This window comes from Callorhinchus milii, unplaced genomic scaffold, assembly GCF_018977255.1.
Source record: "Callorhinchus milii isolate IMCB2004 unplaced genomic scaffold, IMCB_Cmil_1.0 Scaffold3, whole genome shotgun sequence".
Lineage (NCBI taxonomy): Eukaryota > Metazoa > Chordata > Chondrichthyes > Chimaeriformes > Callorhinchidae > Callorhinchus > Callorhinchus milii.
The window spans coordinates 80,935,956-80,963,747 of record NW_024704744.1 but is presented as its reverse complement, the minus strand read 5'-3'; the positions used below and the strand labels follow the sequence as shown (position 1 = coordinate 80,963,747).

The window sequence follows — 27,792 nt, the reverse complement described above, 5'->3', positions numbered from 1 at the left end:
TAATCTTTGCACTTGATACATCTACTGTAATGTCAAACATCTCAAAATGCTTCACAGGTAATTGATGTGAGTGACCATGTATTTGGAGCGAAATGCAGCAGCCAATTTGTGCACAACAGCCTTGATATCAAAGACCAATTTAACTTGAGGATGATTGGCCAGGTCAATGGATGAAATGCCCTTCTCTTCTGAATATTCTAGAAACAAAATAAAATGTAAGGAGCAATATATGCTTCAGGGATTAATATTTCTTCTACCTCCTCCCTCATTTTTGAATGTTGTGGGATCATTAATACCTGCTAGACAGACAGGACTTCGGTTTAGTGTCTCATCTAAAGTACAACATCTCCAACAATTTATACCAACATACCCCAGGACAGCATCGGTTCACACTATAAACTCAAATCCCGATTTGGGATTGATCCCACACACCTAACCCAAATTAACCCACTGAACCAAATGTGAGCATGCTATCAACTGACACCTATGTAATGAAGTTGTTTCAGTAACTTTAGACTTTCTTTTAAACTTATACACACAGTTCTGAAAGTGGGAAGTTAAATATTCTGAAATTCTGTTTGATTAACAATTGCACAGTGTTTTTATTTATGATATTTGAGAGATGTTTCTCGCAGCTTGAATATTTTAGTGAATTTTGAATCACTGACTTTTTAATGATTTGTGTAATTATGAATTCATGATGTGTGTCATCTTTGGTTCCAACTCACCAGTTTGATGTATTTGGGGAAAATAGGAAAATTATTGACTTTTTTTTAAAAAAGCAGCATAACGCAACTGGATTTATGTTCTAATGCGTGCTGCAAAGTGAAAATGTATGAGTTTTTGCTTCACAAGGGGAGGGTCAAAGCAAAGGGATGACGTGTTCTTTCACCATTGCAAAGGAAAGTGAATCATCGGTGGATAAATCAGCTGCTCCTACTGTTAATCACTGGCAGAACCTGCAAGTTTCTCACCATCTTGGTGATAATGTGGCAAGTGGAAATAGGAAGAGAGCCCCCCAAAAAAGAGGACAAAAGTGGATTTTAAACTTTTTGTTCTAAGTCAATCATTTGACGGTGCATTCAGTCCTCTATCCTATCCCCACCACCAGCTCAGGTGTCCGGCTGGATACTTTGAGACATCCTCCCAACATGAGAGGCACTTTACAAGCACTCTGAAATGCTACCCTGCATGAAGGGCATTATATAAATAAATGCAAGTCATTGTATGTGTAAATTGTATTTGTATTATTAACAAGTACAGTTTTCAGTGGCAGGAGATGCTCTTTTTGAAATCAGGGGTTATTTTTTGTCAGCTGGATATGCAACACATGCAGAAACCCTTCATCATGCTTAAAGGGTAACCAAGTCAGACGGAAAGGTCCAGATATGTATGCCACCGACACGTGGTATGGTGTCACCGTATTGAACCCCATTAAATACCATATTGTCGAGGTTAGTTGGACTGGAAAGTAGAATTTCAACCTATAGAAACTTTGCAAAGAATGGGAATCTTTCCAGATATTGGACATGACAAGAGAAGTAATAGCCACTGTCAAATATGCAGATTTCTATTGCAAATTGAGATTCTAACAAATTTTATTTTACTCTCATCGTGATGAGCTTTGTTTTCGTGCAGTGCTGTATTAAAATTCCAAGTTCTGAGAATTGTAACTTGAATGTTTTAATTTAACCCTAATAAACCAGGCTTTATTTCTGTATTTCCTACTGTTTTTATTCTAGATTGCGTACCAAAACGTATATTGACACAACCATTAAAAAANCTTGAAGTGCTTAGTTTTGAAGATATTGCAATATGACTTTAGTTGATTTGCAAGATGCAATCACTGATATTTACGATTGAAATTGCCAGTTATTCACTAGGGCGTATTGAAGTTTTATTTGCTCAAAACTTGCCTCTCTTCCCCTGAACCTCATAACCATTAAATTCAAATTGCATTGAAGTTCAGTTTGCAACCCTCAAGTGGAATTGCTATTATGCAAATTAGCTAAAGATGCAATCTTTAAAAAAAGCACACAGCAGAATTGGTTACTAATTGTCGATGGAAATTCATCAGTAAAAAAAATATTCATGCACTGCACTGCCAGATGTTCAGAATTTTTGGCTCCAATAGGGAATCTTATTATTAATCTGAAGCCATTCATGCTAGTTCTGCTGCGTATTTAATAATCTTGAAAGCTCCTCATTTCTACATCTGGGTTTTACATAACACTTGGAAGAGATGCACTGTCATAGCAACCTTAAGACCAGTAAGATTTATCAGTGACAGTAGGTACAGTATTGGTGATTATTTATTCTTGAGATTTGGAGACCTTTTTTATTTGGAATCCTTTTTCCATTTGGAAACCTTCCCCTTTTTATTTCCTTATGATAAACTCATATCACTATTTGTAGGTTTCAATTTACTCAAAGCCATGGTTAGGAATTTTGTCAGTTTTGGGGAATGGGGTTTTGAGCTTTCCATTGGCTTTGCAAGTTGTCGATTTCTTCAAAACATAAACTTCAGTTTTCTCAATACAAGTATATTTTCATATACTTTCCAAACTCTTAATATTTTTCAGGTTATTTAGAAGATTTATGAATGCAAAATCAGATGCAAAGTGAGCTAGAGCATCCACGAATAGTGCACGTGGTGTGGGTTCTCGTTTTTTCTGCATATCACTAAAATGTCATTCATCCCCCAATTCACAATCTAACTGGTTGGTTTTGCTAAGGGAAGAATATTGGTAATACCTGCAAAAATGAAATAGGAACTGACAAAAGGTCACCGACCTGAAAGGTTACCTCACTTTTCTTTCGCCTGACCTGCTGAGTGTTCCCAGCGACTTCTGTTTTTACTTTATTATTAATATTCTGTTTTTATTTAATATTAAGCGCCTTCTGCTGGTGGAGGCACAACAAAAGGAAACTGGATTGATAGCTAGAATTAGGTACCTGAGTTATGAGGAAAGGCTACAAGAAGCTGGGAATGTTTCGAGACGTCTCGACGACGTGATAAGGTGCTACATCAAATGCAATGATTATTATGTTCACTCTAAACAAGAAATACTCAAGGAAATCATATTGAAGTATTTAAGATCTTAGGGGCATTAGATAAGATGAATGCTCCTATTATGTTTTGACATCTAGACCTAGGAAACAAGGACTCAGAAGAGGGAAGGTACAGACTGTTCAGATTTAATTATTTTATGCAGAGTGGTGAATAATAATCCTTGCATTTGATATAGCACCTTATCACGTTTTCTAGACCTCTCGAAGCGCTTCACAGAATATACTGTAAAGTGAATTGACTATGTTTTGTGGGTGGAACGGGGCAGCCAATTGTGCACATCGGTGTCCTACAAACACTCGTGGATTAAGTGACCAAATTATTATTTTTTAAAAAATTGAAAGGATTTATTACCCCGGAAAAGTGATTGGCAAATTGACTAACAATTGGGTTCTACTTACTGCGCGATAAATAGACGCATGTGGAGTATGGAAACTTGCCCAACGTTTCACCCTGCTCGGGAATTGAACCCAGGTCCTCTCGTTTGCGAGGCAAATGCTCTAACCACTAAGCTACAGGACTCCACAATATGTGGGATAGAATAGCCAGGAAGGCAAAATGTGTTAAACTTCAATTGGGAACTGTCGTTATTTGGTGAAGAATTCAATTGAGGATTATTAGAAGTAAACATAGCATAGGATTATTTTGTTTAATTTGGGGACCTGTCAGATGGACTGCAATGGTTTTTTCCTGTTTTGTAGTTCCATATATAAAGATGTTGAATTGCGTGCACGTTTGGATGATTGGGAGATACTGTCAGAGCTAACCAGTAAGCGTGACTGGCAGCTTTCCCCTCTTTATGTGTGTATAATTTCCCTGAGCAGTACTGCGCTCAGCTTCACAGAACTGATAGACAGCTTGAGTGCCAGGTGCCCTGTAAATATCATTTACTCTGATTTGAATTCCAAGCATCTCTTCTGTGTGTGGCTAACTGTCTGATTGTTCTCGTTCAGCCAAGTCTGACAAAGCCTGCCAGCCTTTTCACTAAATTAACCATTGTCATCACCACCGTCCAAAAAATATAGTCATTCAACATGTACCTTTTTTTTAAGCTTGGTGTTGCATACACAAAGAAACCCATCGCATGCTTAAGATTATTCAAACCAGACTGAGTTCCATACACAGTATACCTGCCACTTATGCATCGAAATTTCCTTGAATTTAAAATCAAATGAAATCTCTCTCTCTGGAGGAATACATCTTGCTTACCTCATTCCAGTGAGCTTTGGATGCTGGTTTGTGAAGGCCAAGGCTTGGGGACCCCAGAGTGTGTATTGAGGTACTGCTGGAATTTAATCAGCTAAAAATGCACTGCGATTGAGAGGACTGGAAGCTTCTCACTGTGTCTTGTTATGACCACCCTACCATTGGTTTGCTGGATTTGAAGAATCCCTGCCCCCAGTCTGCTCTCCTAAGTGCTGCCGCTGAGCTAGGATGGCTGTTCGATCATCAGCAGTGGTCTTAATTAGCGCTCCGAGACATCATTTTGTGCAACAGTGCTACATAAATGCAAGTTGTTATTTTGTTGTAATTATATAATTAACAATGAAAAGGTTTACAGAATCACTGTTTATTAAATTACCTAAAAGGCAGCTTTAACTCTTGCCTTGCGCATTCTTTTGCACAGCTTCAGCACAACCTTCAGATCACACGCCATAGTCTTGCATGTTATATAATGCTTTGCTAAAAAATATTGATCAGAACGTTTTAAGCGAGAGAGAGATTCTCAGAAAGAGAGGAATGATGCACTTCCCACACAACACATATCAAATAAATTTCTAGTGAGGTTACTTAGTATTCCTTTTGGCCATCACACCTACCGTTTGCTCATTTATCATGCAATTTGAACCACTGCTCAACTGCTACCAGAAGCATGACTTTTACACAGTTATGTTATGATACAGCATGCAGCACCCTCTGTGGTTTTAGCATTTGACGTAAGAGGTAAAATAATATGTGACAAGTCCCTTTGTTGCTTAAATTTGTCAGCTGGTGGAGATGCAATGGGCCATGGAACATCTTAGAAATACCCAAATTCAATGTATCAAAAATATAAATGCAGCTCTAACTGAAGACTGAATGTCAATTTGCGTAGCTAAAGCAGATCTGCAAAGGAAACAAAGCTGGTCTGAATAGTGTTGACAAATAATGTGCAAGGAACCAGTTAATTTATTTTGCAGAACCAGTGATAAATTATATTAAAAAAGCTTTAGATTATTTAATTCCAAATTCTGCTGGAAAAGGACCTTTATTACTGTGTTGGGGGAGGGAAGGAAGGTGACCAAAGGCGCAGTTGAAAAGAAAGGTCTTCAGCAGAGACCTAAAAATAGGAAGAGAGGAGGCGAGGCGAAGGGAGTGAGGAAGGGCGTTCCAGAGCCTCGGGATATAGTGGCTGAAGGCGCGGCCACCGAGGGTGGAGCAGGGGATGGGGAGGAGGCCAGACCCGGAGGAACGAAGGCAACGGGTACTGTTTTGAGGAGAGAGGAGGTCAGAGAAGTAGGGGGGTGCAGAGGATGGCAGGGACTTGAATACAAGGGTGAGGATCTTGAAATCGATCCTTTCTGAGATAGGCAGCCAGTGCAGTCTGGCAAGGACTGGGGTAATCGAGGAGCGGAGTTTCGTGTGGGTGAGAATGCGGACGGCAGAGTTTTGAATGATTTGGATTTTATGGATGGTGGTGGATGGGAGACCGGCAAAGAGGACGTTAAGAGTAGTCCAGCCGAGAGGTGACAAAGACAAGGACTAGTGTTTCAGTGGCTGTTGGAGTGAGGTATTGGTGGAGACGGGCGATGCGCCGGAGGTGGAAGAAAGTGGTGCTGGTGAGGGACCGAATGTGGGGGAGGAAGGATGATTGGGGGTCGAACCTGACGTCTAGGTTGCGTACGGGTTTGGAGAGTTTTAGGGGGAGGTCGGGTAGGTGGAGGAGGTGAGAGCCGTGAGATTGTAGATGTCGACGAGAGCCAAAGAGTATGGCTTCTGTCTTGTCAACGTTCAGCTGAAGGAAAGTTACACTCATCCAGCCCCTGAGATCTGACAGGCAGGCTGACGGAACATCAGGGGACTGGGGGTCGCAAAGAGAGGTGGAAAAATAGAGTTGGGTGTCATCTGCATACATGTGGAAATGTACCCCATGTCTGTGGATGACATCCCCAAGAGGAATACAACTTTGGCATTGGAGTACTCATAACAGATTGTCTTAACAAGTACATTCTTTTTCATGAATGTGTGGAGAAAGCAGTTTTGTTCCAGGCATTTGGAGCAGGAAGTTGAGGATCAATTGAGTATATACAAATCTTTAGATGTGCATTATTATCGACAGTGCGACCTAGGTTTAGGAGCTGCAAAGAATTGTTGCAGAAGAATGGGGAAGCAGTTTGATATTTTTACTTAAGTACTTCGTCCAACATTTTCTGTTCTTTTTTGTTCGGCTTACTTGTAAATCTTGGTCTTTCAAAAGCCCAGAGATGGGATTCAAATGAGTTGTGGTTATAAATTGTTGATCTCAAATCAAATTTTTCTTCTTCGGATCATTTGTTTTTTTTCAAACCAAAATACCCAGTTGCATTATTGTGTTAACAGTGTTTTGGCCTTCAAGACTCAACCTAAAACCAATAAAATTGTAGGCTGCATTGTTGGAATATTTCAAAGGCAAATCTTTGCTAATTATAGGGTAGAAACATGGGAATTTTCATTGCAGAAGGAAGCCATTCTGCCCATTGAGTCTACACCAGCTCACAGAACAAGGGGATCAAATCAATCCCGCTTTCCCACCTTATCCCCATACCCCTTCAAGCCCCTCTCTTTCAAGCTCCAATGGACTCCGGCTCCACCACTTGACTCGGCAGGCCATTCCACATCCCAACGACTCTGGGTGAAAAAAATCCTCCTAAATTCCCCGTTCACTTTCTTGTGACTGTCTTCTTAACTATGGCTCCTTGTCACTGACTCTCTTATCAATGGAAATATTTTTCCCCATTTAGCCTGTCAAAACCCCTCATAATTTTGCCCCCACCCCATCCCTCAACCTTCTCTGCTCCAGTGCAAATGATTGAATAGTCACCAATTTGGTTTTATCCAAATGTGCTTCACAGTGATCTCATCGATCAGTTAAGGTTCTCTAATTCTGTGGTTGTAAGGGAGCAAAGCAGAAGGAAGGGTGGTGTTCCACAGAGCGAGGATAGAATGCTGAAAGCTCACGGTTCAATGTTTGTGTAGATGGGAGAAAAAAAGAACGGAGAAATAAAAAAGCAAGCTTTGGTAGCAGTGTATTGATTGCCAGTAACTACCAGTATTCTGTGCACATGGCAAGTTCCCAATTGGCAAAGTTATTGGAAGGAACATGTCTGGTGAGTCACACTTGGCCACCATGGAAAGCTACAGTATAATTTTAACAGTTGGAAAACAGAAAAGGAGACATGTCATTACAAGCCCATCAACACTACTGCATGCAGTGACTGGATGTTGCATGCTGTTCGTCTGTGCTATGTGACATTGTTTAAAGGCTTGATTTTATTGTTGTTGAGCATTTATATTAGTCTGCTACCAGCTCTTCTCATCCAAATCCCCAGTGCTGTGTCCAATTTTCATTAATCAAACCTTTACAATAATTATGGTTCACGTGGAGAAAAAAATACCAGGGCAATGCAAACCTATTGGTCCAACTGGACAGTTTTTGCACTGTGATCTCTGATACTATGAATGTGGGGTAAACTGAGCATCGATTATAATATAGGCTGGAGCTTTGACATCTCCCGCAATGAATCTTCTTTGGTAAAATTCCACTGTGGTTATTTTAACACAGGTCAGCATGCTTATTGATGGTACTGTGAATCACGTGCCAAAAGTGGAAATAATTTAAATGCCCTATAAAAGTTAATTTAAAAGTGAAGGAGAACTAAACAGGAGTACAGTGGGATGTTCTTGTAACATTGGAAATAATGTGAGTTGATATTTTTAGGTAGGTTAAAACCACAACAGTTAGGATTTACAACATACCAGATGCAATATAATTGCTATTTAGTTTTTCCATTTTCTTTATTACTATATATTGCTTCATTACATTATGGCCAACATAACCTACATAATGACATTGTAAGCAGTAACAGCAGCCTTTGGAATTTCAATATACTTTGATTGTCGCTGGGGGGGGTTTGATGATGTACCGTAAGCAACGTGATGGGTTTCTGCATGTGTCAAACACCCGGCTAACAAAAGCAAAATCATGAATTGACTGGTGTGAATTTAACATATCCAAATATTAATTTAGAAATTTTTTTTTACTCCATAAAAAATTCTAATATTTCTGTGGTTAGAGAAAACTCGATACGTGAGGGAGAAAGGAATAGAGGGGAAGAGAGAGAGGGAACTAGGAAGGTTGGAGTATAAACACCAGCAGGGACCAGTTGAGTGAATGGATTGTTTTGGTGCTGGATACACTATGTATGCAATTCTACCAGTATACTTTGTTTTCAATAAAACAGTCACATTAAACATTTCAAATAATCTTTGCTCTTATTTTCCCTGTTTTTTTCTGCACACAGATAACAAAAACAGGAGGAAGCCATTAAGCCCTGTTCTACCAGTTTATTAGATCTTGGCAGATCTATCAATTCCAATGCCTTGCCCATTCACCATGCACCTTAAAAGCTCCATTATCAACTATCTGTTTGTCTTTCAATTAAGCATCCTTATTGATTCAGTCTCTACGGCTTTCTGTGAGAAAGAAAATGTTTTCAGACCCAATTCTTACTGTCTTAGTTCTGATTTCAAGGCTATTCCCATTGTAATAGATGCACAAGAGGACAGAAACTTCCACTATCCAACCTGTTAATACCTTTAATTTTTTAAAATATCTCAATCAGATGACACCTTAACCTCCTCTGCTCTAAGGAACATAACTCCAGTCTACCCAGCCTCGAATCATACCTAACCCCAGGTATCAATCTAATGAATTGCTGCTGGTCACCTTCCAAGGTTGGTGCATCCTTTTTAAGATTGGGTGCCCGAAACTGAACACAACACTCCAAATGAGGGCTGACCAGCACTCTATATCACTGGAGAAGCATACAGTTTCATTCTATTATGATTTCGCAGTACTCTGATGTTTGATGCCATGGTTTAACTTAGTGCATATATACACAACTGTATTGTAGATGTTGTTGGTGTTTGTCTCTTTTTAGATGGCTGATTCTCCTTTTCCTCTGTGCCGAGCTATGTCATGAAAATGCTCAGAAGTTGCTGGAAGTTCCATAGCAGGCCATGCGCACTGACCTGTTATCAATGGAAGTAAACATATATTGCGAGCATTCTAGATCAAGTTTTAGTGCACTATTTTTATGTTTTGAATTCACCTGTTGTAACTTATTTGCATGGCTGCTCAGCACCAAATATCTGCTGTGTTGTTTCCTGGGGTGGTGCGGTTTCTGTTTGAAGGTGGAGGGGCCCTTCATTCTGCAGAAACTGTATTCAGTTACACCTCAGCCCACCTTTTCTTAATTAGTGTGAACACATTGAGCATGGGCCCAAGGCTGGTTCAAGTTTACTTGAAAGTGGGTATGAATTCAGCACAAAAGTAAAGGCATGGTATAATAATAATGACTGCACAAACACAGTATTGGTACCCTCAGCATGTAGACTTCTTTCCCTACTCATTCAGAGCATAAAGCACATTTGTATTGCACTACCTTCAACAACAGCACTGATTTAAGTTACTGGGTACTATTACAAAGCAAATAATGTATTATGGAGATAAAGACTAGCCACGGATCCTGAACTAGAAATATAATTGAGCTGGAAGTTCACTTACTGTATACTCCTCCACTAACAATAGGAGGATATGTGTTACTCGGATGTCTGTCTGAAACCACTAATATGCATCTTAAGTGCTTCACCAGATTTTACAAAACACAATACAAAATTACATTTGTTAGCGCCTGTCACGTCAGGAAACTAACTTCAAGAGCATCTTCACTTCATCGTTTTTTTTTAACAAAAAAAACCCTAGGGTCTCTTGGAAGCATTGTTGTGTTATATTGTGTCCTCGCCACTCTTCCAATGGATCTAATATTTTCACCAAGTTAACAAGTTCATCGGTTTGCAGTGGCTGATAACTCACTTTAAATGCCAAAGTAATTGCGCTGAATTTTTCATGCCTAAAATGGTCAGATGATTTAACACTGGCTAACATTGAACATTTAAAAAGATTACAAGGAAGTACTGTATTTTGTGCTAATAGGGGCATTAAAATGGCACATAATCGTCTTTGGTGCTTCATGTGGCACCAAATTGCTCCAACTTGGGTTGATGCCCATGATTTTCTATTTGGTAGGAGACCCCTTCTTAGCCATGGTATGAGGGAACATAACTGAAGTTTAAGTGTTTCTAAAATTCTTTGCAGTTCCTAAACCTAGGTCATATTGCTCGATGATAATGGATATCTAAAGATTCGTACATACTCAATTGATCCTCAAGTTCCTGCTACAGATACCTGGAACAAAACTGCTTTCTCCACACGTTGGTGAACAAGAACGTACAATTAAGACAATCTGTTATGAGTACTTCAATGCCAAAATTGTATTCCAACACAGTAATAAAGGTCCTTTTCCAGCAGAATTTGGATTGAAATAATATAAACTTTTATATAATTTATCACTAGATCTACAAAATAAATCAACTGGTTCCTTGCACATTATTGTTTAACACTATTCAGATCAGCTTTGTTTCCTTTGCAGATCTGCTTTAGCTACGCAAATTGACATTCAATCTTCAGTAAGAGCTGCATTTATATCTTTGATACATTGAACTTGGGTATTTCTACTCACTTGGAACTTGGATATTTCTAATCACTGGATTCTTGCATCACACCATCCCACAAATTTGCATTCACTCCACCTCACAGCCAAACCTGTGAAGCTCTTTGGGCCATCCGCCCGATGAGAAAAGCACTAAACTTAATGAATTATTATTTGAGGAGCGGAGTGAGGGGAACGCTCTGCAGTATTTTGTTTTTTGAGATGATTAGAAAAAACACTAAAGCACAGACACAACAGCACTAAATTATTTTATTTTACAATGGGATTTATTTATTTGTGCCCTTTTTATAACCACTAGTATACTTTTAAATAATTTCCACAGTCACCTCGATCAGCATCCATTGTGAGCATTTTTCTGAGCACGCTCCACAATTTTCCTTTCCTTATCTCATTAATGTTACTAACCAGTAACTGTATACAGCCTTCTATTGCTACTGAAAATTGACTCAACATCGCCCTTATTTGCTGAATGATGATTTGGCTATGGAAGCATTAAAATTTCCACCTCTGTTTAGGATCAATTATGTGTGTGGTCCTCAGAATATTAATCGGTTCTAAAGATTTATGATGTTCTTTTGGGTCAATAGCCAGTCTATAGTGTTTGCGACAGCATTTTTCCTGTTTGGTGTGCTTAGGAGAACTAGATGCAGTTTCCAGTACTAACAGAATTACTGATATGAACCCAAGCTAATACTTTTAGTAAGTGACCTATTAGCTTCTCAATGTAGATGGATTTCCTTTACGGAATTGACTAGTTTAAAATGCTATTTTTTTAACAGATATTTGAAATGTTTCTGTGGTTAAAAATGACTAAATTGGACAAGACTGATGATATAGTCTGTTGCTAATCACTTGGAAAATTTATTTTATCTCTTATTGCCATAACATGTTAGCTGAGTTTTACTTTTCCTCTTATTTAGGCAACCAGACAAACTTGTTGTGGTTTGGACAAGAAGGAGCAGACGGAAATCTTCCAAGGTATGCATCAGAGATTAGAATTTGCTGGGGGAAGAGTGTTGGGTTTCTAACTGCATTAAAATCTGTCAATCTATTTGAATATTCCAATGAACGTACAATACATTTGGGATTTTTTTTAAACAAGGGATTAATTTGTACTGAGTATGTTGACTTTGTACTTAAGATTTCTGTGTTTGGAGTAAAGATCTGCTCTCAGTCATGATAGCTGTTTCAAACGGCATGAATCTATGGAAACAAATCTTTTCTGTTACAAGTCCCTCTTTGTTAAACATAATTTTTTTTTAGTGTTACCGTAATAAATGGGAACTGTTTTAGCTTGATAGTTTTGATGCGCAAGAACATCAACAATACTTGATTTTAGAGAAAGGGGACTCAGTTTTAATCTGGCTTAATTTTGTTCCAATGAATGAACTGAACACTATTTCTTAAGACTAGTCTTATGTAGTTGTTCCTTTTAGATATCGGGCCCAAACTGCGTATTTCACCTTTCTTTTGTTCTTTTTGACTCTTCGCTGGTTATATCACTTTATTTTCTGAAGTGGAGATTCAGTTTGCTTGCACAGATGAACTGTTGCAAATTATTGTTTACTTTATGAATTACGGTAGCATTCCTGGGGCATTGTAAAAAAATTAGATTTGAATAATTTTGTTAAGTTATTATGGGAATACAGTATATTAAATTTGTGATTTACAGACTGCATCTTTAGAATATTTTCACTTTTCCCAATTTAAATGTGGTATTTTGTTAATGGAATGTACAATATGCTTGGTCTGCAAAGGACTAAAGTTTTGTACTGATATTCTCCATAAGCAGTTCAATGTTGCAGTTTTTATCCTTGATGTTCATCCTTAAAATTGTATCTGTACACAGGACTGAATACCTGATGTTTTCCCACCTACTGAGAAATGTTAGTCAGGATTGCTTTGAAAGCTGTCAGGATTGCTTTAAAGTATTAAGTATTTTGAACGCTTTGAGACATCCTTCCTACAAGAAAGATGCTATATAAATGTAAATTGTGTTGTAAGTATTGGGGATTTCTGTTGGTTATAATAAGTTGAATTATTAAAACAATGGGCATAAGTTAATTATCAGCAGCATTAGTTTTGGTTCTGCAATTCAGTACAATGTGCCCTGAAATCTATCAAATAAAACATCATACTGGAAATATTTTTCAATGCATTTTTCAAAAAGTAACTCATTGCTTTCAACATAGTTCACAGCAAGGGTACACAGAAGATGGAAGTTTAAAAAAAACTAAGGAAAGAAAAGATAGAAATATGGGAAAGAGGAGATAACCAAAAGCACTTAATATTACATGAGATGTGTCAAAAAAAAATCTCACCCATCCAACTCGCCCAGATAGCCTGCTTCCCAGCAGAAAAACCCCTCATTTAAGATAGCTGGAAGGGCAGAACTATCCTCAGAACAGAAGAGGAACAGCTCAGCATGTCTCAAAGGACAAAGGTTGGACTTGCACCAGCTTTCTCTCCTTGGAGCCTTTTTAAATTAGTTCCAAGTTGTATTGTCTTAAGTTTATTATCAATCTCAAAGCTGTATATCCCACTATATACTTTAAGCTAAATCTCCTTTAAATTAACCCATGTTACATCGCGTTCAATTTCCCAAAACTACTTTTCTACCCACTTCAGACAAAATTGGTCTTGTGACTGGGCCCCCAGAAATAAGTCGGTTTGAAAAGCATTGAGATGGCCTCTCAATTTGAAAGGGAGGGGAATGGGGGGGTGGGTGGTGCTGGATCACCTCTGTCGCTGTTTTTCATCATCAATCAAACCAAAAAGCCTTCACCCTTGGACACTGCTGTGCAATGCTGCCACACCACTAATCACGCCCAGTGACCTTATGCCCATTCTGTGCAAATGGCTATTTGTGCAACAAATCCGCTTTAGTGTCTTTAATTTGAAGTCAATGGTTGTTGCTTTTAATTAGCAGCATGCAGATGCTGGGAGAGTCAAGACTAAGGAACCAAATGATGTGATTCAGCACCAAGCCTTGCAAGCACTGAAGACGGTGACTCCCAACTATTTCAGAAGTTTGTTAGATTATAGGGTGCCATTTTTTTAATACAAAACATAATTGTCAGTACAGGTATTGGTTTGGGTTGTTGAGGGAATAGGCGAGCGAGTGAGCATTGATCTCAATAGATGGTATTTCAAAACTCTTACAGTTCTCCTTCCTTCATTCAGGGTCAAGGAACCAAACTGTAGTCAGACACTTTTATAATATGTGTTTCACCAATTTTACAGGTATCAAGGAATATATTTGGTGTGAAAATTGCACAAAATTGAAATTCGTCCTGCATCTAAAGTTCACATAGTGCTGCACAATCCAGGAATTCTAGTGTAATCATTGAAATAAATGCACTCTATTTCATGTATCATTTATTATTAATAATATAGTCCTACCCTCTTATGTCGACACGTTTGGGACCATTCAAATTTTGAAGACTTAAGTGGAATGCCGACATAGACAAACAAATACATATATGCATACACTGTGTTAAAAATGGCTGAAGGATTGATTTACATACATATTATAATAAGAATATAATATTGTAATTTTTTGTGAGGCAATGTTCCCCCACCAAACCCTTTCATGAGCTGGTATAGCTCTGATTCAGAGGATGGGTAATGAAACCTTTGTCACTTTTGATCTAGAGAGGGGCCCACTGAATGGTTGTTTCTCCAGAGTTCCTCCAAGGACACTTCCTGTTCCGCCTATACAGAACCAACCTGGTTTTGGAGAACCGCTGTAAAGGTGAACTAAGTTATAGTGCCCTTCAGTGTGACCCAGCTTCTTTAACTTGGACCTGCGGTAACCAGAAGTGCAGTATGCCCGGCTTCTGGTGCCAGAAATGGCTGACTTGCGGGTTATCACACTGTCATCTTTATTCCGTGTTGCAAACAAATGCAATAAGCAGGAAGCCCTACTAACATCACTGAGTGGTGACCTGGCAGCCTGGAAATTGGTGCCTCACTTTTAACTTGCCTGATGAGACACTGAACCCAGCCAAGAACAAGGTTTCTCTGTACTTGTGTTTTTCAGTTAACGCTAAGCTAGGCGGGACTGACTGTAGAATCAGATGAGGCAGCTTGGATCTTACAAAGAGAGCTTGAGAGGATATGCTCGTTAGCTGATGACTGGAAAATGAAATTCAATACAGGCACATACAAGAAAATTCATTAGAAACAAAAAAAAAGGCACGTACTTTGTGAATAGGGTAGAGCTTGCCAAGGGGAGCTTGAAAGAGGGGTATTGGGTGACTTGTCACTCAGCAAGTCCAAACAGTGTGAATGCAATGAACAAAGCAAACAGAATGCTGGGCTACATGGCCAAATCAGTTAAAATCCCCCAAAGTCGTGCTGAACCTGTCATGTTCTGGTCAGGCTGCACCTGGAGTACTGGTATAGTTCTGGTCACCACAACATAAGGGCCCTAGAGGCAATGTAGATTGGAATAATAAGGCTGATTCCTAGAGAGAAAAGAATGAGCTGTGAGGAATGACTAGAAAAAGTTAGTGCACTTCAGCCTTGAAAAGAAACTCTTGAGTGGATTTTATAGAGGCTTAAGAGAAGGAGAAAGTTATTTTTTTCAAAAAAAAACTTTTAGATCTGCTAAAGCAGGAAGATGAGAAGGCACGGGTTCAGGTTGTGAAGGGCAATTTTAGGATGGATTGCAGGGAGAATTTCACAGAGAACAATCAATAGCTGCAACGTTACCAGGAAGGTAGGATGAACGTTCCTGGTAACGTTGCAGCTATTGATTGTTCTCTGTGAAATGGGGGAGGAATAGTAAGATATATGAGATGTGATAGCATCTAATGCTAATCTTTACATTTCATGTTAAATATAAGGAAAATAGCAGGTTTTGAAATTGCTCGAAACAATGTGCATTTGATTTTGAAAGCGACTTAAGTTAAAGAAGGTCTATTAACCTTGTACAGTGATCACTGATCTGGAATATCATAAACCAGGCCTGGACAGAGTGGACTTTACACTTCCTTGCCAGATAGTGACCTAAAAATAATTATATCACTAAAAAAATTCAAATTACTTTGTTCTTGCGACCAGAATTTAAAAAAAGCCTTGGAATGTGTTTTTTTAGAAAAATGGCAATAATGAAGTACAAGTTGTGGAATCCAGTAGCGTTTTGGTTAGAGCACTTGCCTCACAAGCAAGAGGACCTGGGTTCAATTCCCAGGCAGAGCAAAACGTTAGGCAAGTTTCCTTACACCACACACCTCTATTTATCTATCAGTAAATAGGAACCCAGTTGTTAGTTGATTGGCAGATCGCTTTTCCAGGGGTAATAATCCCTTCAAAAATGTTGTAATAATACTTTGGTCATTCAATCCACAACTGTATGTGGGCCACTGCGTTGCAGAAGCGGCTGCTGCGTTTCGCCCACAAAATATACAGTCAATTCACTTTACAGTGTGTTCTGTGAAGCGCTTTGGGACGTCCTCCCAACGTGAAAAGCGCTATATCAAATGCAAGGATTATTATTATTATTCTATGAAGCGCTTTGAGATGTCTAGAAGATGTGACAAGGCGCTATATCAAATGCAAAGATTATTATAATTGAATGGCTTCGTGGCTGAGTCTCCAGAAATCAGGGATGTGCAGCCCCATCAGTTAAGTACCACATCAGTCATAATCACTCCAAATATCTCCCCATTTTGTGCAGTTTTGGGCATCCAACCATCAATAGGATATTGAGAGGATTCAGAGGAGAATGACAAGATTAATTCCAGGTTTAAAGGAGAGCTTTACAGAATTGAACATATCCTCATTAGAAAAAAGTACATTGATTTTTACATTTTGCACAATCCAAGATAGCTACCATGTAACTAAAGTTTAGAGTGGAAAATGTATAAAAGTACTGACAAAATAAAATGGATTGATAAACAAATTGACCTGGGACCTGAGATGAAAGGCGTGTCACTCACTGTTATACTAATCTGGAAAGGTAAATGATCATGACATTTCTTTTGTTTTCTTGGAATAGCATGGTGATACTGGTATATTCTTAAACATACAATGCATTTCTTCTTGAAGGCTCACAGCTGGCAACCAGGAATTAAAAATCCATATCGTGGCGTTGTGGTGTGGCCTGTTCCTGAGAACATTGAAATCACTGTGACACTTTTCAAGGTATGGCAGCTTCAACTTCAGATTTTGTGTTAACTAGCTTCCTGAATTTGTGTCATTAATATCTACATTTCACTCTGAAAGATTTGGCTCTGGTAAGTATAATGTTAAACCTGTAGCTGAAATAAACGGTATATGGGACCTCCTCCCAACGTAAAAGGCACTCTATAAATGTAATTTTGTTGTTGTTGGATTAATGCTTAATTGGATGCCATTGCCTTATAATGGATAGGAGAAATTCTGTTTTCCTATGAAGTGCAACTTAATGGATCTTCAAATTATTGATCGCAAATCTGCCTGTTGCTATTCTCTCCATGGTACCAGCTAATTGAAAGTAAAGCTTAACAAACTGATACATTCTGGCTGTGTGTGTAAAATATTTAATAGTTAAACGACAAAGGTTTCTTGAGGTAGCAACGGAGCCCTATCGCTCAGTGGTTAGAGCACTTGCCTTGCAAGTGAGACGCCTGGGTTCAGTTCCAGGCAGGGTGAAACCTTGGGCAAGTTTCCTTACTCCACACGCCTAATAATAATCCCTCCAAAAAACAAAATAATAATAAATTGGTCATTTTCAATCCACAACTGTTTTGTGGGACACTGCTGTGCGCAATTGGTGCCGTGTTTCGCCCACAAATATACAGTCAATTCACTTTACAGCATATTCTATGAAGCGCTTTGAGATAATAATAATCCTTGCATTTGATATAGCTGTCTAGAAGATGTGAAAAGCGCTATATCAAATGCAAGGATCATTATTATATTACTAAGAATTATTGCTTTGGAACACTCCAATTTAGCTCCCTACGTTGCTGTTAAATTTCCTTATTTATTATCCCTGTTTGAACCATTGCACCAAAGCATTACTATTTGTAGACACTTGGGGAAAATAACTGAATGGGAATTTAGCACTTACTGTTCCAAGTTATATTTTTAATTAAGTTTTCAGGTTTAATTACTTTAATTTAAAATAAAAAATACTTTGTTCTTATTACATAACATATTATCATGCGTTAAAGGCTTCATATGTTGCAGCAAGACTAACAAACCATTGGTGATATATAATTATACTGGGTATGAGATAATAATTTACTTAAGGGGTTTAGATGGCATCAGGAAGCAAGAAGAATGAAGGGTAAAAATAGACTTCCTTTGAACGCTGAAATTAAATTATACCTTAACATAGTAAGCATTTGAGACAGGAGTCTCAAATTATTGAGCCATTGAGACAATCTGTCTGTCCATCTAGCCTATCTATACAATTTCCCACACAAGCTCTATGCTCAATACTAGAATATATTTTTAATAGCCACTGTTTGTACCATCAAAGTACTGCTAGTAAGTTAAAGTGCTTTTGAAAGTTCATTAGACGGAAGTTCACTGAGATGACATATTGAGTACGTTGTCTGGATATAATTAGAGATTTGCTCTGAAGTGTAATTGTGAAGAAAATAGGACCCGTGTGTGTGTTTATTTTAACCTAACTCTTAGCTTTAATGCAAACGGAACCTCTAAGATTACTACCTTGTGATCACGCCATAAACTGTAGAGTTCAGGAGAACAGATTCATTCCATTTTTGAGTCCATTCTTTTGCAAGATGTGGGTGCTCTGCCCAGACAAAGTGTCAGACAGTCTGTCACATATTAAGTTCCAGTTGAGCCTTTTTGCAACTCAACATCGATGTTTGGCTCCTATCAATGCCTCCTTACCTCGGGCGCTATCCACCCATCCCTCCTGCCTCGCTCCCACCTCGGGCTCCCACTCAGTACTAGCGATGCACTTTAAGGATTCTCCCTAATTGAAAGGTGTGACATATGCAAGTACAAATTGTTGGTTTTATTCTCTAGTTAATGACACTGAAAAAGAAATGATGGAAACATGATTACCTGAAGATTGTGTGGAATTCATCATTTCCTTCAGTCTTCCCTTTGATTTGCGATCTGCAAGCTTTTAAAGCTCAAGCCTAGCATCACTCGATATCTACTTGTCTTTTCTGTTCTACTCTGTTCAACCTTGGTAACACCTCACTGTATATGCATGTGTGTGTGTGTGTGTATATTATTTTACATAGGAGGCGATCACAGATATGTACATGACTTTTCACTGGCTTTCAGCCTGCCTTATTCATACTGCTACAAGCCAAAAGCAATGAACAGCCTCATAGTCAACGTCCAATTCACCCATAGCCATCTGCTGCTTTGTATTACCTAGTTTTTTTTGGTTGCCCTTGGGCCGAAAAATAGTAGGGACAGTCTTAAACAAAACTGAAAGGACAATTTAAAAAGCTGGGTAATAAAGGGATGGGCTATAAATGCTAGCACTGCCAGCTTTACCCACATCCTGAGATGAATAAAGAAAAGTCCAGTTGGCATGTAGTGGCAGGGACGGTATCATACTGGGATGTATCATAATGGGCTAGAGTTACAAAATTACGTTTTTATTTGCACACTTCTATGTTAAGAATATAGAAGTAGGAAATGTGGAATGACAGTGGGACTATGAAGTACGTGTGGTTCTTTTTTTTAGAAAAAGCCAAAATTCCTCTTCATTTCATTCAGGTCTGTTCAATGTCAAGTTATTTATCCCGTCCCCCGATTCTCAGCTTTGCAACTGTTTGCCTGTTAAATTACTACAAGTGTTGTGAACTAAACACAACAGCACCGTGCATTTTTATAGCGCCTTTCATTCAGGGTAGCGTCTTGGAATGCTTAAAAAATATTGCACTGCCTATCTCAAAATTTAATACTATTTCCTTTTATAATCTCATTAAAGAGATCATCCAGCAGCCTTTCAAAAAATAAATCATTGTTTAAAACAAGGTTGTTAACAAAATTAGCAGTTTAATTTTTTTTAATTTGATGACTGAGGTCAAATTACTGGGTTGGATGATTTCCAAAGTCTGATACTGTGGCAGAGTTGGTTTTATATGAGTGCAATTGACTTTTTAAATGTGAGTAAATTGAGTTTTGTTATTTGTTGGGCTCGGTAATTTCTCCCACCTAATATCATAATTGCTCCCTTTCAAATAAAATAAAATTAACAGAATGAGTTTATTCAAACCCACTGAAAGTGAGAACATTTTTTACCCTAAAGCACATACACATGACATACAAACTAGTTGTATTGATTTCATGTCGTGGCAGAGGAAGTGAGGCCTACTTTAAAAACATTCCACACTTTCTGGCACAGATGGGTTGGGCCGAATGCCTGTTTCCACGCTGTACATTGTTTGCAAAGTTTTGTTGCAAGTTTTATTTTCTACTGCTTTAGCTCTCAGTAATGCTCCATGATTTTGCTGATGCTTTCATGAAAATACAGGATTATATCACTTTTGTTTGTTTTTGGAAGAATGTGAATCAAACAGAGGAATGTCAGTTGTGTTAAGGGGAAACATTTTAACTTCTTACATGTACTCTACCACAGAAATATACCTGAAGTGGTATCTCTTTCCAACACATTCCAACAAGCACCATTATATTTTTGTTTCCATTTTCCTTCGTATTCTAGCTTCTTTTAGTAACATTGCTGATTTCTGCAATTTTGGGCTCATGGGCCTTTAAACACTAGGACTTAAACACTTTAAACAATGGCTCAAATGTTTACTTGGGACCTTTTAGACAGCAGAAGGAATTGCTTGATCCCTGACTCACGGACCTGAAAAGGCTTACAATTCATTATACAGTAATACTCGCATAAGTCATATCGTTATAAATCGTATAAATGCATAATTCTTACATTCACCCTAGTCCCATTCAGCTTCCTAACAAACTACTTGGATTTCTTTACACTACTTGTTTTACTCGCGTCCTAACTCGTAACACCGTTCCCGTACCCTCCATTACTCCAGCGCTTACCGTAGGCCTTGAATCACGGGAAATTTCGACCTTACCTGTCGACACTTGCTCACTTACCGCCGGCTGCCATGAGTCACAGGAAACGTAGTCTTCATCTTTCGACGCATGCGCAGAAGCCCTTCATTTGCCCCCAATTCAACGCAATTCCAACAGTTGACGGTAAGTGTGCATGTGGCAATGGGTGAAGATGCATTGAATTGCAGGAAATATAGTCTTGACCCATCACTGCATGCCCGCTTACTGGCTGCAAGGACGAATTACTGCATGCGTACTTACTGGCTGCATTAAATAACGCACGCACAGTGTAGATTATTGATTTTCTACGACTTATACAGTTTACTGCAACTTTGACTTCGTGGAAGTCTTGTGTGAGTTTTACTGCACCACTTAATTTCCATTCTTGTTCAGCTTCATTATTTGGATTGTGCCCTGGAATTTCTTACTGACAGCTTAGTTTTTGGGAAGGTCATCTTAGCAGAGCCAGGATTTCCATTATTACACTGTGACATTATCTATCTTGAATATTTACTGCTATTATTATATTATTAGTAGTAGTAGTAGGTTGCTCCCACATGGGTCTTGAATCTGCATCTGACCAAGATAATCTTTAGGCCTTTTCAATTTAAAGATAATTCTATGAGAATAATTTATATTAATTTAACAATTAATCTAATTTCATCGGATTATTAATGAGTCCTTTGTTCATTGTAGATCTTTTAACTTATTGATAGGGCACTTTTTAAGTCCCATTTTTCCTTTTTGTCTATGTGGGATATTGCTAGGTTAATTGGGCTGCCATATTTGTCTACAGGTACAGGTACTACCCTTTACAGCAGTTCACTGTGGAAAGCTTTGAGACGTTTTAGTGTTACAGGTACTACATTAAATGCAACACTCATATTATCATTCCCTACGTGGCAGTTTGTTGGACAATGCTGTGTGCAAATTGTTTGCCTACAAATACACAGTCACAGCAGTTACCTGTGAGTTTTGAGCTGTTTGACCTTGTAGGCATTATTTGATGCTATTCTTTATGGTTTGATGCCCCTATCATTGTGAGGAAAGATGTCTTGTTCAAGTTTCATCATCCGTTTTAGACTCTTAGCAAAGGTTATTAAAAGCTGCCTTTTAGAGCTAACAGATATGAGCCAGACCACAAGAGTTTGAAAATGGAAATTTAAGTTTCCACCTGCTTGTCCTTAATTAAAACCAAGAATTCCAAGAAATGTAGAGTCCCTTAGTATAGTGATTAGTGCGCTCGTCTTGCATCGAGAGGACCCGGGTTTGATTCCTGGGCAGGCGAAACTTTGGGCAAGTTTTCTTACTCCACGCCATCTCTGTTTACCTATCAGTAAATAGGAACCTGGTTGTTAGTTGACTGACGAATCGCTTTCCGCGGGTATTAGTCCCAAACTTCCCTCCCCCAATCCTAGGTTTTATAAAATATAATACCACTCAAAAAATGTTACCTTCTCGTCTTTGCCTTCTGGGTATTCTGTTGTACAATAAATGCTGAAGATACTTGATTTGTCGCTGGGTTTTCTGGTAAATATATCCAAAGTCAATGACACCCATGCCTTTGAAGATACACATTCATTATTTTTTCATTGCTGAAGGCTTCTTTGCTTATGAATTCATCTCTGCCTAATCTAATGTAAACCAAGGGAAAAAAACAAAGTACCTGTCTTAAATATAGGCTCAGTTATGCTGTCAGAATTGCAAAGTAACTCTGAGCCAAGAAAATATTTGTAGTTTGTATGTGAAAATGTACGCAAACCAACTTAAATTTGACCAAAAGGCGAAGTGAGAGTGGTGTGAGCAGCTATGTGGTTTTCCTGTACAACCCTCTTTCCATTTTATTATTACAATTGCCGGTAATAACTATAAAGCTTTTGTTTTAAAAAAATTGTTCTCTTTTCAGGATCCACATGCGGAGGAATTTGAAGACAAAGAATGGACGTTTGTTATAGAAAACGTAAGTTTAATAAGTCCTGTTTTTGACCTAATTGATTTGCAAGATGTTATTGTACTCCTAATTTTAAAAAACGTTCTGCATTTTGCAGTAAAGCAATTTGTCACCGATAAACGTTAAGTTTACTGCCATGAAGCCTGCAACGTGAAGTATTGCAGTTACTTGGCACAAATAAACTGCTGTCAGGTTTAAAGGCAGTAAGTTATACCACAGAGGCCAAATCTGTACCAGAAATTCAGCGGAGCCTCATTCTAATATGCAGTGTTTGGGTTCCATAAAAATGGCTGTAAATATAAGATTGCACATAACATTGAGAAATTCTTGAATATGTATCTTGAATATTAATTTTGAAGCAGTTGTTAAAGAAATTCAGAAAAGTGGTCTCTATGAGAGATTAGAACCAATGTCTTTTAAATTATCAGCATCTTCACAGATGTATCTCTAAGTGTTAGCAGCAAGTCTCCCCCTATTTCTTTTCTCCTCTCTCTGTAAGAACATGCGCGTGTCTTTAAATTGAAATAAAGTAAATTCAGGCTTTGACTTCTGTTCATCAAAAAGGACTCTGGTACAACTTATTTGGCAATCCCGGACTTTTAAAAATTAAACTATTGTTTGCAGTGCCACCGTGTGGATAGTTAGTGTTACCGCTCTAAAATATCCATTGAAGTAAAGATGCTCAAAATACAGTACATAAATACTTAGAAGGGAAAGAGCGGAAAAAGGCTCAAAAGCCCATTGAGTCCACTTGCTGGATATTTTTCACATCCCACCTCCTAACCCATACTTTCTCCTCTTGGTTGGATGCCCAGCAGTTCATTTTGGAAGTAAATGAGAATCGATGAGCTGATCATATTATAAAGCTGCAGACAATTTATAGTTTATTTTGTCATGAACAGAGAGCGTGCAATATAAACAGTTCATAGAATCTTAACATACTTGGAAATAGTGAGACTCATTTTTTGTTTTGTTGTGAACATCATGGATTTCCCACACACAGTAGAGAATGCAACCATGCATCTGTATCAGAGGAATCAACATTGTGAGAGAGCTTTTACGCTGCTGACAATACAACTGTTGGTAATAAATTGGAGGGAAGAACACATAAACTTTTATTCAGCAGCAAAAATTAAAGATACTGTTTCCAGCACTGTAATGTCAGCACGTCATTACCAACAACAACAATTTATATTTACATAGCACCCTTCACATGGGGTAGCGTCTCGGAGCACTTGAAAGACAAGACAGACATCAGTCTTGTCAGTAAGACTATGCTGAAATGAATAGAAAGCATTTATATCATGATTCTGTATGTAGTGAACACTGCTTAGATTTAAGGAACTATGTAACTTTGTGGCTTAGATAAACTTAAAGTGCTTAAGATTTACATTGCAATATATTTGCAATCAGCCTAATAGAATGGCAGAACAGGCTTGAGGGCTGAATGGCCTATTCCTGTTCCTATGAGCCTCTTGGTTAGATTACTGCTTTGCAACTCCAGGGAGGAGGAAGAGAGGTGCACGTAGAAATACACCAGGTAAGAATTGGGTTTTTATTGATCCTGTTTTTCTTTCGTCATGTTAAGTAAGTATATGCAACGGAAAAAAAGGTTAAATGTGAATATTTGTTACAGTATTTATGCCCATAAAGTTGGCTGATCATTTTTTAATAATTCTTTTTCTTTTTTTCTTGGATCACATCAGTTTTAAATTTTTTTGTTGTAGCCACACAAATGCGTCGCATTCTCTCTGTACTATTATTCTTCCCAATAAGTCACAGAGAAGTGCAAAATATTACAGAGATTACACCATCACATGGCAAAAAGTCTCACTTTCCATTTGTGGTCTTTTCTTTACAAGTGTGAAACATTTTTTTTCCTTTCCTTCTCAAATATTGCCATTAGTTTTCATTATCTTATGATAAAAAATATATGGGGACACCGAATATGTTGGATTTTAACTGAAGAATGCATAGTGTTAAGATAATTGTATTCTGTTGTACAAATAAAGTACTAACTGTCTAATCCTAAATATACACTTCAATGTGCTTGTTTACAAGCCAAGCAATTTGCATGTTGTTCAACATGACCAAAGTCCATTATGAACTAGCACATTGGGAAGAGTCAAATCCAACATGTATTCTATCTCACTCATTATACACATAAGATGTTTTTTTTTACAATAAATATCCCATTCAGGTATATGGCAACTGTTCAGTAGTTCCAGAAAGAAAAAGAGGTGAGTTCTGTGGTGTGAATAAAAGGGAAGAATTTTTAAAAAAGGTATAGAAGTAGTTGTAACTCACAAGAAAATCTAAGGGATTCCAGAGATACCGTCTCAGTAGAAGGCCATTGAACTAAGTGAAAATGTGTAAAGAGTCTGAGCAGTTGCGAGGATTTTTGAGTAGAGCATTGTTGCAAGAAAATCTAGCCTGTAACCAAACAGATAGTTTAGAAAACGAGTGTGGAACCATTGAAAGTAAACTACAGTGCAATAGACCTATCGCTGGAGTGTCACAGGAACTTGTGTTTTGATTAAAGAGTATAACCATTAATGGACTATTAACTTGATTTATTATGACATTGTAAATGGATCACATAACTTGTAAAGAGGTGTAAGTATGTTGAATATTGCTCCAGTCACACTGAATTCTTGTGTGTTGCAGCATAATCACTGTCTAAAGCCTACTTTAAAAGTTAAATACTGGAAATATAGACTAGCAATGAGCAGCGGTTGCCGTGAGTGCATTCAGCAAACATGGAGTCTGGTAGCATAGTGCTTAGAGCATTCGCCTTGCAAGCGAGCGGACCCGGGTTTGATTCCCAGGCAGGGCAAAACCTTGGGCAAGTTTCCTTACTCTACACGCTTCTATTCACTTAGCAATAAGTAGGAACCCGGTTGTTGGTTGATTGGTGGATTACTTTCTGGGAGTAATATTCCTTTTTGAAAAAAATGTGGTCACTCAATCCATGACTGTTTGTAGGACGCTGCTGTCCATAATTGACTGCCGAGTTTTTCCCACAAAATATCCAGTCAATTCACTTTCCAGTATATTCTGTGAAGTGCTTTGAAATGTCTCAATGACATGATAAGGCGCTATAACAAAATGCAGGAATAGTTATATAGATTCTGTGATTTGATTAAATGCTTTAGCATTTAATTGGCACATGAATTGTTTTGTTGATTTAAACGTTCCCAACAAATAGATGTTTCCATTTGAGTGGAGCCGTGAATAAGAAGGTTCCTGTGATGGGCAAGTGGTTAAGGCACCACCAGACATCACTTGGGCCGACAGACCAAAGGGTTTAAGTTTAAATCTCATTCTGTGCTGATTTAGCTAATCTGAGCAAGGGCAATTGTGGTTATTACAATTGGTTTAAGTGCCTCTGGGTTAGGGAGTGCAAAAGTACCCGATCATTTGCCGTTGGCCACATCCAATCAGTAAAATGTCTGTTTTCCTCTGCCTTCTTTCAGCTATCGCTCTACCTATACACGTAGTATTTATCCTATAGCCGAGCCATGCAGTCAAGACACATCCTGTTTTTATCTAATGTCTGCATATGTGTCCTTTCCAGCCAGAGTCACTGGATCATAATTGGGAACAAGCTGATTTTTTTTCCCCCCTTACCCCTATTTTGCCTGGGGATGTTCTAAGGTTAACAATGGTGCACTCTCTGCCTCTCGCTTAAGATCAGCAAACAATATAGACCAGGGATTGAATTTGCAGCCCTTCCTGGTTTCTATAGCTGGGCTCACACAAGGTATTGGCTGACCTGTCAGTTGAGCAATTGGGGAAATTTAAATGTAATACATGTGAAATGCCTGGACTCTGTGATGTCGAGAAATTAGTTGCGTGCATGTACAGGGTATGAAGGCCTGCAATTTTACAAGAGATGGGATTGTGAACTAGCAGTAAAGAGGTGGACAGATCCTCTCCATGTAATTGTAAGATCAGAGAGATACACACAGACATACAAGTTAAAGACAGAGAGAAAGAGCGAACAGACAATTGGAGACAAAGAGAGAGAGAAAGAAAAACAGACAGTTGGGGACACACATACACCCACGCACACGTGCACACAAATCCATTACCAGCACTGTTTTCGTTTCAGCAATAGGGCTGCTCGTAGTCAGTGTGGATATCAGACTCTTATCAGACCAATGCACCATTGATATTCACCTCCTGGGTTCCTCTTTGATGATGCCATTTTGAGATATTTGTCTTGCAGGTTGGGGGTGAGGGGTTCGGGGGGGGGTGGCGAATTCCCCCCGAATCAGGGATTCCCTGAGACGTTGGGAAAACTTTTGTCACAAACAGTTTTTCGCTGGAGTTTTATAAAACTGTTAAATCCAGATGAAAAGCTATCTATAGGGTTGCCCCCATCTTTGAAGCTTTAACCATATAGTGGCTTTCAGTATCCTGGTTGATATTTAATGTACAGATATTTAATGTTTGTACATTTTGGGCCTCCCCCATTTCCATGAGAATTTTAGTTTCTTCATCACAGATCAAATGTGTAGCCCTGTACCCCTTTGATTAATGCTGCCACGACCCACACGAGGGCAGTGTTCAGTTACTGTTGTACAGTGTAGTTGTAGGATTCAAACTGAAGCAACTTGGGAAGACCAAAGTCAGCAAGTTATCAGGGTGGTTGGATGGCTACTTAATGTAGAGATGAAATGAATGCAGCAGTGAGGCTAAGCTTTCCTGACCCTTCATCAGAGAATAAATGAAAAAAAGTAAGAATAAGCTATTGTGCCATGGGGAGATGATGAAATTCAAGATCCACACACATAATCTCTGGCTGAACCTCAGAAATGTTAATCCCTGGGTAGAATTATTTGAGCTGTAGATTGTATTTTATCTTAGCAATGGCAGTGTGTCCAACAATGCCTATTTGTGTATGATATTTCTTACTAAAGCTTAGGGTAGGAGAATAAAAA

At 38.4% G+C, this 27,792-nt stretch overlaps 1 protein-coding gene across 8 annotated transcripts in view; it reads left to right on the top strand.

Moving 5' to 3' along the window:
* The window catches only part of ehbp1 (EH domain binding protein 1), a 230,184-nt gene that overhangs the window by 54,142 nt on the left and 148,250 nt on the right, over window positions 1-27,792 (top strand). For all 8 annotated transcript variants that reach the window (XM_042333424.1, XM_042333422.1, XM_042333428.1 and 5 more), the window contains 3 exons: window positions 11,802-11,859; window positions 16,936-17,031; window positions 22,802-22,855. In XM_042333424.1, coding sequence (XP_042189358.1) covers window positions 11,802-11,859; window positions 16,936-17,031; window positions 22,802-22,855 — 208 coding nt within the window. The remainder of the gene's footprint in view (window positions 1-11,801; window positions 11,860-16,935; window positions 17,032-22,801; window positions 22,856-27,792) is intronic.